The sequence below is a fragment of the Nelumbo nucifera genome, chromosome 5 (assembly GCF_055504915.1).
Source record: "Nelumbo nucifera cultivar China Antique chromosome 5, China Antique-T2T, whole genome shotgun sequence".
Taxonomy (NCBI): domain Eukaryota; kingdom Viridiplantae; phylum Streptophyta; class Magnoliopsida; order Proteales; family Nelumbonaceae; genus Nelumbo; species Nelumbo nucifera.
The window spans coordinates 75,620,692-75,638,269 of record NC_142653.1 but is presented as its reverse complement, the minus strand read 5'-3'; the positions used below and the strand labels follow the sequence as shown (position 1 = coordinate 75,638,269).

General features: G+C 41.7%; 1 protein-coding gene across 2 annotated transcripts in view; it reads right to left on the bottom strand.

Moving 5' to 3' along the window:
* The window catches only part of MAD1 (mitotic checkpoint family protein), a 105,312-nt gene that overhangs the window by 49,888 nt on the left and 37,846 nt on the right, over positions 1–17,578 (bottom strand). For both annotated transcript variants that reach the window (XM_088887540.1, XM_010254059.3), the window contains exon 7: positions 2,832–3,079. In XM_088887540.1, the coding sequence (XP_088743666.1) occupies positions 2,832–3,079 (248 nt within the window). The remainder of the gene's footprint in view (positions 1–2,831; positions 3,080–17,578) is intronic.

Below are 17,578 nucleotides of genomic sequence, written 5' to 3'. Positions count from 1 at the left end.
GGTAAATTCACAGACTAGAAGGGCTCTCCCTTCCAACAGTAAAATTTTGTAACGTTGTGTGCTAGAGGTCTCAATATATAGGGCCCTCTAGTCTATCGGTCATATGATGAGAATCTGAGAAAAACTTCACTTGTGACTGCTACCTCCTTGGGTCATAATCACAACCTCTAGTTTCATATTAGAGGAACTAAGTGAGTGTTCAGAGCCCATTTGATTTGTTTACAGCTTCTGTTAGAGGGTCTATCAATACTGTCAGTAAAGTTTGATGGAACAATCAATTAAATGTAGAACAGTGTTTTAAAAGGCGTGGGAAGTGTACGCCTAGAGGCACGCCTCCAGGCGAGGTGCCCCCAAAACGCCCTGAGGCATATGCCAAAGGCACTGATACCTCTGAGGCATATGCCTCACGCACACCTCATGTAAAAAGACAAAAAGAAAAAAGAAAGAAAAAAAAAAGGAAATGAAAGGAAAAGAACGGGAAGAGAAAGAAAAAGAAAGAAAGAGAAGACAAAAAAGAGAAAAAGAAAGAAAAGGAAAGGAAAGGAATGGGAATAGAAGAAAAGATAAGGGAAAAGAAAGTGGGCCGGCGTCTAAGCCCCCAGACCCCTTGGCTGGGGGGCGAAAGGCCCCCTTTTCGACAAGAACCCCCCCCCCTTTAACTAGTGTTATGCATCTTCATTCTTCTTAATATAAAATGTTTTTATTAAAAATAAAGAAAAATGAGATTCTTCTGCCTCTTCTTCCTCCTCATCCCCCTTCCTCTTAAGGAGGCGTAAGCATTGATGCCTCTTACGCTCTGAACTACACCTCATGCCTCTAGCTAGTGGAACGCCTCACGTCACGCCTCCGCATTTTAAAACATTGATGTAGAATTATGGATGTTTCACTTTCTGTCTTCTGTTCACAGAATAGGTTTGAGAAGATACATTGATGGACCAGAAGTTCAGACAGACAACAAGGACAACAAGCAATGCCTAAGTGGGTGCCCAAGTTCACCTTGGTCGCTTGACTCCTCGAAAACTATGCATATAAGGTGCATTTCATTCATGCTCAGAGACATAATGCCTTGAAGATGCAAATCTGCTTTTTCAAAAAGTTGTTTGTTTGCAATGGAGTTCCAAAAATTATTGTAGCAGATTGCAGTGTGAAATAGGTAAAGGCAGATCCAACAAACTTTCTTGTCTTTGAATGCATTTGGATCAAAAAATATTGAACCATTACTAGAGATGATTCTTCATCATCCAAGCCCTTATCCGAACTATATTGGGACGGCTACATGTATCTTGCTTCACCAGGCTGTTCAATTTAATGACTGTGTTAAAAGCACAAGGCGCACAGTGAGGGCTACATGTATCTTACTAGTTACTACTTCTACCCATGTCCGCTTAGGTCTACCACTTATCCTTCTACCCCCTTCAACTTGTGACAATCGCTTGATTCACTTCTTCTACTCGTTATGTTGATGTCTTTTATGCATATGACCAAATCATCTTAGTCTACTTCCTCTCATTTTATCACCTATTGGAACTACTTCTAAGTTCCTAAGACTGCCCAATCCTATACTTGCGAGTTTTCCACTCATCTATCTTAGCATACATTTCTGCCACTCTCATTTTCTGGACATATTTTTCTTGACTGCCCAACACTTAGATACATACAACATAGCTGGCCTTACAATTGTTTATAGAATTTTCCTTTTCATCTAAGTAGTATTCCCCTATCACAAAAGACTCGAAATGCACCCCCTCCATTTTGCCCATCCTACTCTAATTCTACAGACAACATCATCCACAATCTCTTCCTTACAATGAATAATTGAACTAAGGTGCCAAAAAACGTCACATTGAGTTATCTCTTGGTTTCCAATCCTAAGTGTACTCTTGTCAGCCTATAAGGGTTTTCATGTATGCAGCAAAGAAGAAGAGATAAACAGTTTAAGGGGCGAATTCAAATGAACGCCCCACCCCAAAAGAGCAATGTTTTATTGAGATGGGCTCATGGGCATAAAATATGTACATTTACACAAATTCCCTTTTTAGGTGGGCAAGTTAAAGAAACAAGAAATTCAAGCAAGAAATAAGAAACACATGATATCTCATATTATATATAAAGTATTACAATAGGACAACGAGTACTGCCTTCAACTTTGATTTGCATTTCCATTGTTCTTAAATTTACATGTCATATATTCTGTTTTAGTCTTACATTATAATCTCGTGTCCAAGGAATTTGTCAATAAGCTTAATATTGCACTTAATCCTCTGCTGGTTTCATCAATTAGAACGACGTCATCAGCAAACATGCATCATGGGACCTCCTCATGGATATGCTTAGTCAATTCATCCATGATCAGTGCAAATAAATCAGGGCTACCTGTTGAACCTTGGTGAAGGCCCATCATAACTGTAAAATCTGATTTCTCTCCCACGGGTGTTCTAACATTGGTTGTTGTGCCTGCATATCCTTAATTGCATCTTTATTTTCCAAATCAGGAAATCTTACACCAGGGCCCAAAAGCTACCTTGGCCAACCAACCAACCACAACTCAGTTCATTCTAGAAAAAGCATTATAAAATCCCTACATTTCTACATTTCTTAGGCAACTATGCATGGCCTAAATGATATGGTTTAATGGCGGTCACCATTAACAATACTAATAATTTCTATTACTTTAGTAGATGGTGATTTCATATCTCAAACCACAATCCAATTAAAAGTAAATTACCATAGGAAATTCAGAGTTAGTGTAAGGAATCATTCATCTATAGTGCAATAAAATGGAATTCCCATAAATGATATGCAAAGGATAGAACAAAAGGTTAAGAAATTACTTTTGCAAGCCTGAAAACTTAATGATAATATCATCAGGACAAGAAACACCGGGAATCTCATGGATCGCCAATTTCCATGACATTAATTCATCCTCTAACTTCTTTGCACTCAGCTGGACATCTTGTAGTTTAAGCAACTCAGATTCTGCCCTCTCCCTGCGGTTCTTTTCTTCCAAAAATTTCTCCTTTAATAACTCTTTGTTCTCATGCGAGGACTTTAACTTCCTTGCTTCACGCACTTCAGACTCCTAGTAAAAAGTGAATGAAAATCAAATAAATATAGAATATAATCATAATAAAAGGTTTCCTAGACTAGCTATCTTTCAGAGATTTATCCTTCGCAAATATAAGTACAATCAAGAAGTTATACTCACAGCCTCCTTCCTTCAGTTGACACAATTTCCTTTTCAAAGACTAATATAAACATAGTGAAGTTTTTCTAGGTGCAAGTATATGGATTCAGGCCCTATGGAGATTGTGCCATAGACACTCAAGTAAGTAACCACAATGCACTCACGTCGCATCACAAACCCAAGTCTCCCCACTTAAATAACAAAGGAACTGCACTTTAGAATGGCCAACAATAGCTAACGTAGCCTGAAAATCCCTACAGCACAATGGAGAGGCTGATATAACATAATTGTAACCGAGTGTTATAAATAAGGAAAGGAATTTCCCTCTCTCTCTCGCGCGCGAGGGGGCAGGCTTCCTCAAAAAGCCCTAAGTTAGGCAGTTACCAAACAAGTTGGTATCAGAGCTGAGATGCCGAGCACAAGGTCATCCTCGATGGAGAACAGAGTCGACAACATGGAAGGAAAAATGCGAACATTATCGGCAGACATTAAAGAAATGAAGGAGAGCTTCACGTCCTTTCTTGGGTGACTGGAACAGACACCACCGAAACAGGAAGGGCAAGAAGAACACAGTGACACTAGTCATCAAAGCGGATCAAGAACCATCAGAATGGCAAGAATCAAGTTTCCCGTCTTCGCAAGAGGGGATCCCACGTCCTGGCTTCTGCAAACCGAAAGGTACTTCGATTACCATGATACGCCTAGACCTGGTCGTGTTCCACTAGCTTCCGCGCACCTAGAAGGAGAGGTGATCGTCTGGTACCAGTGGTACTGGCAACGGCACCCAAGAGCCACATGGGCAGACTTCACAGATGCCTTAACCATGAGATTTGGTGTCTCGGCTTTTGAAAACTATGATGAAAGCCTTGCCAAGCTACGACAAAGTGGCTCCATCCAAGATTATCAGATGGCGTTCGAGAGGTTAGCTATGCGCGTGCAAGGGTGGCCAGAAAACGCATTGATCAGCAGTTTTGTCGGTGGACTAAAGGAAGAACTGCGGCTGGAGGTTAAAGCCATGCAACTCACCACCATTCTTGACGCAGCAGCATTAACTTGACTTCACGAAGACAAACTGAATCGGGCAAGAAGGATTAATCAACCTCTGGGAGCAGCGGTCACACCAGGTATACCGAATCCGGAACCTGGTATCTTGGGTAAACCGGAGTCCAAACCAGGAGTGAGAATCACAAGCAAGGAAGCCAACTCCGGTTCAGGCCCACTCGACCCAGCCAAGAGGTTAACCTGGGTCGAGATGCAAGCCTAATGAGAAAAGAGCCTTTGTTATGCGTGTGGAGACAAATTTGGATTGGGCCATCGCTGCATGATCCAGCAAGTATTCATCCTTCAGCCCGAAACCGAAAACGCAGAGGAATCAACAGACATCGACGAGCCAGTGGACAACCCAGAATGGGAGCAATGGACAAAAGAATATCTGGAAGTATCCCTGCAAGCCTTAACCGGTCTTGCCTCCTCTCAAACTATGAGAGTAACCGGATTGATACAAGGGCACCATGTGTCGGCTCTTATAGACAGTGGCAGCACCCTCAATTTCATTACTCAAACATTGGTCAGACAACTAGGGATTCCGGTCCAACCATACACATCATTCTAGGTGCACGTAGCTAATAGGAGCAACCTGGTGTGTGACAGTACATGCACAGGATTAAAACTAAAGATACAAGGACACGAGTTCGAGGTAGATCTACATCCCCTAGAAATCAGTCGAGCAGATGTAGTTCACAAAGTCCAATGGTTAAGGCAACTAGGGCCGGTGATATGTGACTAGGCCCGCCTCACAATGGACTTTCAAGTGGGAAAATCACAGGTGAATATTCAAGGGCAGATGTCCAAGGATCCAGGGCCCATTAGCCTCGCCACTCTAAGAAAACAGGCGGCAGATCTAGCCCACATCATTTTAATGCAAATAGACTCCCACGGGAACGGCCCAATTCAAGCCCAAGGAAGTAACTCCAACAGATCTGCAGAAGCCCACATACAACAACAACAATTACTTCAGAAGTTTCCAGTGATCTTCCAAGAGCCTAAGGAACTACCACCGGAACGTGCCCATGATCATTGCATTCCCTTGTTGCCTGGAACGGCATCCACGAATGTAAGGCCCTATGATTACCCCTATTTTCAAAAACTAGAGATTGAAAGACAAGTGCAAGATATGCTTGATAAAAAAATTATACAACCCATCCATAGCCCATTCTCCTCACCGGTATTACTTGTGAAAAAGAAGGATGGGACATGGCAGTTTTGTATAGACTAGAGGGCCCTGAACAACATTACTGTGAAAGATCGATTTCCCATACCGATAATCGATGAACTACTAGATGAACTCGGTCGGGCCACAATATTCTCCAAACTAGACTTGAGATCGGGATATCATCAAATTCGGGTCCATGAGGGTGACATCCACAAGACTGCCTTTCGTACACACAATTGGCATTATGCAATTTTGGTCATGCCATTTGGTTGACCAATGCGCCAGCTACGTTCCAAGCACTTATGAATGATATATTTCGACCCCATTTGCGCAAATCTACACTAGCTTTTTTATGATATACTTGTATATAGCGCTATATGGGACGAACACCTAGTGCATCTACAAATCACTTTGGAACTACTAAGGACTCATAAAGTCTTTGCAAAGGAGTCAAAGTGCGCATTCAGCCAAACTCAAGTACACTACTTGGGGCACATAGTCGAAAACGGAACTATAGCGACAGACCCGGAAAAGATCTCAAGCATGATAAATTGGCCCCAACCTCAAAATGTTAAGGAGTTACGGGCCTTCTTGGGTCTAACAGAGTACTACTGGTGATTCATCAGAGGGTATGGACTGATTGCTGCCCCCTTGACAAGTTTACTCGGGAAGAATGGATTATGTTGGACTATGGAGGCCCAGTAGGCCTTCGAGATGCTCAAAACAACTGTCTCGTCCCCACCAATGCTCGCACTTCCAGATTTCTCAAAGGACTTAATCATTGAATGTGATGCATCAAGCCAGGGAGTGGGTGCGGTTCTCATGCAAGAAGGAATACCACTAGCGTTTTTCAGCAAAGCATTGACAACACAAAAATGGGCCAAGTCAGTATATGAACAAGAACTGATAGCAATTGTCCTCGCAGTTCAGCGGCGGCGACCCTACCTTCTAGGGAGGAGGTTCATCATACAAACTAAGCATCAAAGCCTGAAATTTCTGTTGGAGCAGTCAGTTCTATCCCCGAAACAGCAGCGATGGATAGCCAAATTACTCGGCTACGATTATCTCATTGAATACAAGGCAGGGCGCACTAACAAAGCGGCAGATGCACTGTCACGCCAACCACAACTATTTCCATTACTTCTCACGCCAACCACAACAAAGCGGCAGATGCACACTAACAACTTGGCTTCTAGGCTGACCTTGCAGTCATAGAGTCTAAGAGTTAGTCTATTAAGAGTCAAACCTATTTATGGTACAATCGTCTTGGTCATTTATCCTTTGATTCCTTAAAGATTGTGTTTCCAGAATCGTTTAAGTTTGTGTCAGTGTCAGAGTTGGTATGTCAAACTTGTCAATTGAGTAAACATTGTAGAACTCACTTTTCTTCGAAGAATAATAAATCTGAATTTCCTTTTTATATTGTTCACTCTGATGTTTGGGGCCCAGTTACTTTACCATCTGAAAGTGGCTACAAGTATTTTATTACCTTTATTGATGATTATTCTCGATATACATGGGTATATCCCATGCGAACTAGGGATGAAGTTCCGAAAATTATCCAAGATTTCCAAAGAATGATTTTCACCCAATTTCAAACTGAAATCCAGATCTTCCATTCTGATAATGCGAAAGAATACTTCCATAACGATCTTATGGAGTTCTTTGCTTCACGTGGATCACTCCACCGTAGCTCTTGTGCTCGAACACCACAACAAAATGGTGTTGCTGAAAGAAAGAACCGCCATCTTCTTGAAGTAGCTCGGGGACTATTGATTCATATGAATGTCCCCAAATGTTTTTGGCTTGAAGCTATCCTTTGTGTTGCCTATCTCATTAACCGTATGCCCTCTCGGTGGTTAGAGAACAAAGCCCCACATCAGCTTCTGTTTCCCCAGGCTCCTCTTTTGTCTATTCCTCTTCGTGTTTTTGATTGTCGTTGCTTTGTTCAAAACCTGTCACCCACTCGTGGGAAATTAGATCCTCGTGCTATTCTTTCCATATTCTTGGGATACCCTACAAATCAGAAGGGGTACTAGTGCTTTGATCCTGTTTCTCGGAAATATCATGTTTCCATGGATGTCTCCTTTTTTGAGAGTCAACATTTCTTTTCTGTTTCTCCTCAGGGGGAAGTGTAGGCATGAGGACAAATAGTTTCAAAATCCTCCTCTACCTCAGATTTAGCTCCCTCCTCTACCCAACCCTCCTTCTTTTCGTGTTTTCTTTCATCATCACAAAGGCCAACCAAGTTCAAGAGCTATGGAGCATCAAGAAGTTGTACCACCAATGCCATCACATTCTCCAGAACGGATCCTACCCATCTAGGTACCTTAGCTCCCATTGATATTTCTAACCCTATTGCTATTGATACCTCAAGTGTTGGTGATCTTAACCTTCCTATTGCTCTCCGAAAGGGTGTTAGATCTTGCACCACCAAGCACCCCATTTCCCACTTTGTTTCCTATGAAAACATTTCACCTTCCTTTCGAGCATTCCTCTCTTCTATTGATAGTGTCCCTACTCCTAAGAATGTGGCAGAAGCTCTCTCAGTGCCTGAATGGACAGATGCAATGAGAGATTAATGCATTACATAAAAATGGTACGTGAGAATTGGTGGATCTTCCTGAGGGAAAATAACCAGTTGGATGTAAATGGGTATTTACAGTGAAACATAGGGCTGGTGGCACAGTGGAAAGGTATAAAGCTTGTCTAGTGTCAAAAGGGTTCACTCAAGTGTATGGAGTGGATTATGCAAAAAGTTTTAAACCAATTGCTAAGATGAACTCCATTAGGGTTCTCCTCTCTTTAGCTACTAACTTCAACTAGGACCTTCACCAATTGGATATCAAGAATGCATTTCTAAATGGTGATCTAGAAGAAGTGTACATGGTACAACCTCCTGGTTTTCGGGCTCAAGGTAATGAACAAAAGTTATGCAAGTTAAAAAAGTCTTTATATGGCCTGAAACAATCACCAAGAGCCTATTTCAGCAGATTCCAGGTAGTTGTACAACAAAAGGGCTACAAGCAATGCCAATCTGACCATACATTGTTTGTAAAAAAAGAGGAAGGGAAAATTACAGCCCTAATAGTATATGTTGATGATATAGTTATCATTGGTGATTGGAAAGATGAAATTCAAAGATTGAAAGGATTTCTCGCTACTCAGTTTGAGGTGAAAGATCTAGGCCCTCTGAAAATACTTTCATGGAATTGAAGTTGCCCGCTCACAAAAGGGTATCTTCATTTCTTAGAGAAAGTATGTCCTAGATCTGTTATAGGATACAGGAAAGTTGGGAGTGAAACCAGTTGATTCTCCTATCGATCCTAATCACAAATTAAGTGATTTCCCAGGTGAACCCATCAAAGATGTGAAGCAATTTCAGAGGCTTGTACGAAGACTTCTATATCTCTCCATGACTCGGCCAGATATTGCTTATGTTGTGGGTATTCTTAGTCAATTCATGCATGCCCCTAAGACCTCCCACCTTGAAGCAACTGAAAGAATTCTCAGATATCTCTAGAAATTCCCAAGTGCAGGTTTATTGTTCCAAAAGCACTGACATCTGAAGGTTGAAATGTATACTGATGCAGATTGGGCAAGATCAATGGATGATAAGAAGTCTACCAGTGGCTATTGTACTAGTCACTTGGAGAAGCAAAAAGCAAAATGTGGTGGCTAGATCTAGTGCTGAAGCTGAATATAGAACAATGTCTCATGGAGTGGCTGAAATAATGTGGTTAAAAAATCTATTGAGTGAACTGGGATTTACAGTTGATGGGCCTATGACTTTATATTGCGACAACAGGGCAGCCATAAACATTGTTGCTAACCCAGTACTGCATGATAGAACCAAGCATATTGAAGTAGACAAGCATTTTATCAGAGAGAAGGTTGTCAAAGGGAAGTGTGCACTCCCTATGTCAGACATGAAGATCAATTTGCAAACATCTTCACAAAAAGGCTACATCATCTGCGGCACAATGATCTATGTGACAAGTTGGGCATGATTGACATCTATGTCCCAACTTGAGAGGGAGTGTTAAAAGACTAGTTAAAGTGTGTTTTTTCTTATGTTTTTATTTATGTTAGTGTGGCAGGGGTACTATTGTAATTCCCCTTGTCTTTATGTTATGTTTAGTTGCCCTAATATAAATATTAAAAAGTTGGCGCCGCCAGCATCTTTTTGAGCTCTCAAATCTCTCTCCTCTCTTCTCTCTTTCTCTCTTCTCCCTTCTCTTCACTTCAGTTCTGGACAAGAGGTATCACATCGAACCAGAAGCATTGCTGGTATGGTCAGGTCTCCCACATCTTGACCTTGAGGGCAAGGTCTCTTTCAAGGGAGGAGGGACTTTTAAGACACAAATAAGTGGAACAGGGGGACAAGTGTACAAGAAAAGGCCACGTCAGCCTTTAAGTAATGTAACTGAAAGCCAACCACTCGAACAAACTACATAACAAACTGGACAAGTGGAGAGGCTGATATAACAGAATTGTAACTGAGTGTTATAAATAAGGAAAGTAAGTCCAGAAGAGGAGAATTGATTTCTGGGAATTTCCGTTTCTTTCTCTCTCTCTCTCTCTCTCTCTCTCTCTCTCTCTCTCTCTCTCTCTCTCTCTCCAAGATCTCCACAATGACACGTGACACATGGAAAAACCCTACTCGTGTCCTCTCTATCTCAGATCTAACCAAATAATAGACTTTCCCGCTTTGGGGAAAGTTCATTTTCCTATTACATGTTTCCCTATTCTGTTAAGGGGTTTCTTCTATAAATAGAGGAGACCCAAAGCTTTCTTCACGCATACACATCATCTCCTTGCGTGAGATCTACCCAAGTGTGCTCTCAGGTCTCTTCCAGCCTCCATTACATACCTTCTACAACCCTCCTTCCTCCCTTCTTCCTTCTCTCAAAGCCATCTACTATCTTTCAAGTTGACCTCCCTACATTGCCTTACCTCCCCACTCACACTAGGTACCACAACTTTGTTTGTTCAAAGGCATAAATGTGTGCATATGACCCTGAAAATAACCTACAACAGCTACATAAGATGTTAATGCCCCAATGTTTTAAAAGCGCAAGGGGAACTTTGCACTTGAGGCACAAGACACAAAAATGCAAAAAAAAAAAGATAAAATATTAAACATAAATATTAATTAAAAATATAAACTGAAATTTTAAAATAAATGTTAAAAAAATATTATCTAAAATTAAAATACATAAAGATAGCATTTAAAGCATATTCAAAAATCTCGAAGGCTGATGTGGAAGGCTGGTTAAAAGGTTGGAGGGTTGGCAGAAACGAGGTTATAGTCACTAATCTGAAAATCATATCTTGAAAAAAATTGCATTGCAGGTCTTAATGTGGAGGAGAGGATTTTAGAATCAATGGCAGCTTGTCTAGAGTGCTCTACTTCCCCTTGGCCTTTGACCTACTTAGGTCTTCCCCTAGGTAACAATCGTAAGGAGAGCAGTTTTTGGAACCCAATCTTGGACAAGAATAGATGATTGGAAAGAGGTTGGCTGCTTGGAAAAAGAATTACATCTCTTTGGAGGGCAGAAATACTTTGATAAAAGCCACTCTTGCAAATCTATCAGTTTAATTTCTCTGTATTTTTAGAATCCCCTTGAGAGAAGCAAAAAAGTTAGAGAAAAAAAAGAAAAATTTTTTTTGTGGGAACCAGGGGAAAGTTAAAAAGACCAACTAATCAAACGGGAGACAGTGTAAGAGTTAGGAGGGTGGATTGGGATTAGGGAATGTGGGTTAAAAGAATGCCGCCTCATTAGGAAAATGGTTGTGGAAATGGCCTTTAGAGAGGAAAAGCTTGTGGCATGTGGTGGTGGCAAGTATCCATGGTCGGTTGGATAATGGTTGGGATGCTAGTGTTTCTCATGGGTTACTTTGGCAACTTCATGTAAAGCAATTCATAGCTTGCTTCCTTAGCTTCCCAAGTTTGTCAGGTTTGATGTGTGTTCTAGGAACTCTGTTTTTGGGAAGATGTGTGGATTGGTAACTCAACCCTTAAGGACCTGCATCCCTCTTTGTACTCTATTCCTTGTAAAAGAAAGTAGTATCGAAATTCTCACCCTTTCTATTACTCTCTTGGGTTTGAGTTGAGACTTTGTTTTTCATGGAGGGTTAAAGGAGGAAGACTGAGTTGCTATTGGGCTTTTATGTTCTCTTGATAATGTCCATTTGGATCCCTTTACCTCAGGCAGATGGGTTGGTCTCCTAATCCTAAGGACTCCTTTTCGCATGCTTCCTTCTTCAAGTCTAGTGTAGGTCTATTCCCCCTAAAGTTAATGCTCTTTGTTGAGAAGTATACTATGGGAAGTTAAACACCTTGAACAACTTGCAAAAGTGAAAACCCTCTCTATGTTAATCCCCTTACTGGTGCATTCTTTGCAAATCTAGTGGAGAGGATTCTTATCACTAATTTATTTCCTATTCTTTTGCTGCAAAATTGTAGAATTGGTTCTTATCTTTGTTTGGGTTCAGATGGAATATACCTTCAGAGATACGTTTGTCATTTCACCTATCTTTGTGTGGGCAAAAAAAAGAGGAAGAATAATGTGGAGGTTTACAAGAGTATCACTAATCGGGTCTATTTGGGTAGAGAGAAGTGCAAGAATTTTTCAGGAGGAGAGAAGTATACAAGAAATGAAGGAGTGTGTGATGACCAGGGTGATGCCTTGGTTAAAAACCTTGGACTCTTCTCATCAGTTTCTTTTGATGAAAATAGGAAGGGGGGTGGACTTCAACGTGTTCCCCTCTCCTCTCGCCGCCCTCTTTCTATTTTATTTTTCCGGGCTCCATTGCAGCGATATTCGATCGAAGGAAGGTCGGTAGGTTTGAGTTAAACCTAATAGATCGAAAATTGATCTTCTTGTTCTTCACCCGTAACAGGTGAAAGGAGCTTGTGGTTGATCGTCGAAGATGGAGAAAAGATCTGAAGAAGGTTTCCAGATGGTGAATAGTTGGAAATCAGTTTTAAACATTGAAGCAAAGAATTTATTATTGGAGAGTGGAAGACTCAGAGGCAAGAATCTGCCAAAAATTAGGGAAGACAAGAAGGCGATGATATTATTGTTCGAAGATGTGGTTCTATGGTTGAAGGGTTTTATCGATGGTGTACTACAATCGGTTAGAACAGCTGGTTGGAGGAATGTGTTAGAAATGGAAAGAAAGAGGTTTGAAGTGGAGCTGAGGCGCAACAGAAAAGGATGGTTTATTACGATATCAGAATACTTCGGTGCCAGGAAATAGATGGTCTGTTTACCAGAAGGAAAGAAGACACAAGGTTTGAAGGCTTTCATGAAAGAGCTGCAGCATTTTCTTGTCTCTGTAGACAGACATGCGGAGCAGGTGAGAGAACAAAGTTCCGCAACTTTGAAATGTTCGGAGCAGCACTTGAAGCAGAAATCTTACAATGTTGGAGAGGTTATATCGAGCTCCAATACTGGATTGAAGTTGTGGCTTGAAGGTGAACAAGGTGGCTGGGAGTGTAGATTGGTGATATCAATTAACAAGGAGATAAAAGACTGGAGGAAGGTTTTAGATTCAATTGTGATTAATCTGAATCTGGAGGCTGAGGTTGCATTGAAACCTTTTTCAGCAAGGAAGGCAATACTAAGAACTAATGATGAGGTAAACAGAGGCTTTACTGCTTTCAAATGTGAAGAAGGCATAGTCCAAGTTCAAAGGTGGAAGCCATTATGTAATGAGATAGAACAGCCTGGCGGAAGCTTCCTGCTCAAACTGGTAGGACTTCCATTTCATCTCTGGAACGAATTAAATGTGGGAAATATTGTGAGGCTCTTGGGAGGGAAATGGAAGAATGTCAGCTGCAAGGCTTTTGAGCTGCTGAGCTGAGGATGGTTGGGGTATAACCTGATTCGATCCCAAGAACAATAGAGGTTCTTGCGGATGGATTTTGGTATATAGTCTGGTTGATTTCAGAGATGGAAGCAGAGCTTCGGGGACGAAGCTCCAAGGTTGAAGATGATGCTGATGTGGAAGGCTGGGTTACTAGGGGCTTACAGGTGGAGATAGAGTTTGAAAATAGAGGTCAGCCTAAAGTGGAAGCTGAAAAGTCAATGGGGGAAGCCCAAAACCAATGCAACCTATTTAAAGAAAAAAATTTAAATAACTTTGAATTAGGCGTAACCTCAAAAGGCTGCACTTCTTTCGCTGACGTGGTTAAAAAAAGAACCGGGCCACAAGTTGGAGCATCTGAACCAGTAGGAGGTCCGACCGGTTCAACCTATGGGTGGAACCCTAATCCACGTGCATGTTTAAGTGCGCACGTGATTCGGGGTTTGCAACGGGAGACTATAGACGATAGCAACCGTCTATTTTCTTCCTCCTCGAAGAAGGCTTGCAGAGAACTTGCTACCTCCTCCAAAAGGTATGTGCGGAACTCGAGCTCCTTACAGTGGATTTCTCGCACAGCTTTGAATGATCCTAGGGTGGGAAGATCTTCACCAGACCGGCCAAATCCTAGATATGCCAGAGATTGTAACGTGGAAGGAGGGTTTTGATGAAGGCTGGGTAGACTGTGATACTAAAGATGAAGACACGGAGGAAGACCTAGAAAGCCAGACTAGTATAGGCAGTGCTGAGTTCGATAAGGTCGCAGAGGAAGAGATTGCCGCAACTCTTAACTTGGAAACTCTGTTTCAAGAAGTGCAAGCTAGGGAACCTCATTGTTGTGCCAGTAAAGAGCTAAACACTCAAAACAGCACGGAACATCTCTTTAATGCTGTTGGTGAAAAGCCTGACTCATTCTCCAAAGCCGCTAATTCCAATCTTTTGGTCGTTCAGGAAACAGGTAATGAAGTATCTGAGACTTTCCAAAAGCAAAACGAGGGTACAAAAGATAGGAATGTTGAGTTGGTCCGGTTTGTTTTTATTTAGTTAGGAAGTTGTTGGGCTTTAGGCCCATTAGTTTATGTTTTTTAAGTTGTGACTATTCAGCTTTTAGTAGCCGCCCTACTAAGGGCATCCTTGTAATATCTCATCTTTTTTTAAGTTAAGTATAAATATAATGAGAGGGGGCGGCTAGGGTTGATTTTGATAATCCTGGTTGACTTCCTACTCTCTTCTTCTTCTCCTTTCTTCTCTACTGCTGAAATCTTCATCTTCCCCCTCTTTCCTTCACAAGAAACTCGACAAAATCTGCAATTAGTGATCTCTACTTGGTATCAGAGCGGGCCGAAGGTTCCTTGAAGTTGTTCTCTCATGCAGCCCTTGATCGGCCGATTGCATGGTGATTTAAGAGGCTGATCGAAGCTCTCAGGTAAGCCCAGTTTTTGGATTTTTTTTGGTGGATCTGTGTGCCCTGTAGCTGTTCTAGGGTTTCTCATCAAAATCAGGAAAAACTGGAGAAAGGGGAAGAGTCCAGTTTCTGTTGGACTCTTCAATTTTGACCAAGGAAGTGGCGCCCTAATTTTTTAGGGTTCCTTGGAGTTTTTTGTAAGGGGCGATTCAAGTCCTCCCTGATTTGGAGGCTTCTAGAGAGGGCAGCTGCCTCTTCTCTCTCTTCTCCCGTCCCATAGAAAAGGAATCTTTTGTGGGAAGAAAGTCTAGGACACCAGAAAGGTGTTGTTGGTTCCAAAATGTGTTTTGTTTGATCTTGCTGCAAATTTTAGTTATTTTCATTACCTTTTTAAAGAAGCATGGAGGGTCACGGAGTTGAAAATAAGCCCAAGAGTGAAATGGGACCAATGGGAGGAAGTGTTAAAGACCCTTTCGGGGCTAGGACCATTACTACAATTAGGTTAGATGGTGCAAATTACTTAGAATGGTCACAATCTGCAAAGATGGCCATTGATACTCATGGGAAATTAGGGTATATCACTGGTGAAAAGGTGAAACCCGATACTAGCAACTCCCGGTGGGTACAGAAAAATTATATGGTGATGACTTGGTTGTGTAATTCCATGTTGCCACATATAAGTAAAAATTTTTTATGGGCAAATACAGCTAAGGAAATATGAGATGGGGTTGCAGAAACCTACTCACAGAGAAAGAATGTTGCTAGGGCTTATCAATTGAGAAATCAAATTATTGCTACAAGGCAAGGAGATAGATCTGTTGCAGCCTATTTTTCAATCCTTAAAACCCTGTGGCAGAAGATTGACCATTTAGAGACATTTGCTTGGGAAACCACTAAGGATGCAGCTACCTATCAGAAACATCTAGAGAAGTAAAGGGTGCTTGAATTCCTTGCTAGCCTTAATCCTAAGTATGATATTGCACGACAGCACCTTCTTTCCAGGGACAGTGTTACTCTCTCCCAAGCATATGCCTTCGTGTTAGGGGAGGAGTGCAGGAGAGATGTGATGATGAAAAACCTTATTTCTGATCAGTCTGCCATGGTAAGTGTTGTGAAACCTAAACAAAGTGGCAATGACATCAAGAAGGAAGATAAAAGAGATCTGATCTGTGACTATTGTAAGAAGCCTAAACATACAAGAGATACTTGCTAGAAGCTTCACCCACATCTTGTGCCCACTAGATTGAAAAATAAGAAGGGAAATGCGCACATGGCAGTTACTGGTGACATTCTAGCCCCTCCTACTACAGCTACCCTGGAGTCTGTTGCAGTTGCTGTAGTAAGGGCCGAACTTGAGAGGTATGGGCTACTTCTAAACCAGCAGGATACAACCAGTTCCAGTTCAGCCGCGCAAGCGGACAGCAAGGTACAGAAAGCACTAGTGGAGTCCACTCTACTTCCTTTGCTCACACATGTAGTTCACACGTCACTGCAAATTATGTTTCCACTTCAGGTAAGGAGGGTCCTCCTTGGATTATAGATTCTGGAGCCTCAGAGCACATGACTCAGAGCTCTACTATTTTTTCAACTTACCAGCTTTGTTCTGGCAGAGATAGGGTCCCCACAGCTGATGGATCCCATGTTCCTATTGTTGGAAAGGGATCTGTCAAGATTAGTGATTCTATTTCTCTACCATCTGTCCTTCATGTTCCCAGATTGAGCACTAATTTGTTATCTGTTAGTAGTTTGACTAAGAACCTGAACTACTCAGTAATTTTTTCTCCTAGTCGTATTTTGCAAGATCTGGATTCAAAGAGGACGATTGGGAGTGGTTGTGAAGTGAATGGAATCTACCTCCTGGATGTACTTCCATCTCATCAAAGTCGCCATGTCAGCAGGGATAGTGAGTCAGGGCCTGTGAGTCAAATTATACTTTGGCATAATCGTTTGGGTCATTTACTGTTTTCTTCTTTGAGTTTTTTGTTTCCAAAACTTTTTGAGTCTGTTAGTTTGTCAAGTCTGGAGTGTGAAGGTTGTCAACTTGGAAAGCATTGTAGACATTCATTTAAACCTAGTAATAAAAGATGTTCTTCTTTTGATGTTATTTATTCAGATGTGTGGGGCCCTTACCATGTTCCTTCTATGGGAGGCTATCGTTATTTTCTCTTATTTGTGGATGATTTCTCACGATACTCTTGGATTTACCTGATGAGATCCCGCGATGAGGTACCATCCTTGGTGAGGGAATTTCATCAGATGGTACTAACACAGTTTGGAACAAGAATAAAGGTGTTCAGATCTGACAATGCCAGGGAATATTTTGAAAGACATCTTGCCTCATATCTGTTAGAATATGGTGTTGTCCATCAGAGCAGTTGCCCTTACAGTCCACAGCAGAATGGTGTTGCAAAAAGGAAGAACAGACACATTGTTGAGACTGCAAGAAGCATGATGATCACATCTACAGTTCCAGTTCGATTTTGGGGGGATGAAGTTCTCACAGCAGTATATCTGATTAACAAGGTGCCCTCTCGTATACTTGGATTCACCACCCCATTCAGTCTTCTTTTTCCTCAGGGGGAGATGTTTCATATTCCTCTCAGGGTGTTTGGGTGTGTCTGCTTTGCACATATCCTTGGTCCTCACCGCTCGAAGCTTGATCCCAAGGCAAAGAAGTGTGTCTTCCTTGGATATGCAGAGAATCAGAAAGGGTACTGCTGCTATGATCCAGTCTCTGGGAGCCGGTATGTTACCATGGATGTCACCTTTTTTGAATCTACGTGCTTCTTCTCAAAGAATCCTTCTCAGGGGGAGTGTTTTGGGGAAGTGAGTCAGAAATCTATTCCTCTCCCAGTTCCAATCCCTGTGTCTACTCCTGTGCTTGACCACCACCCTGTGGCACCTA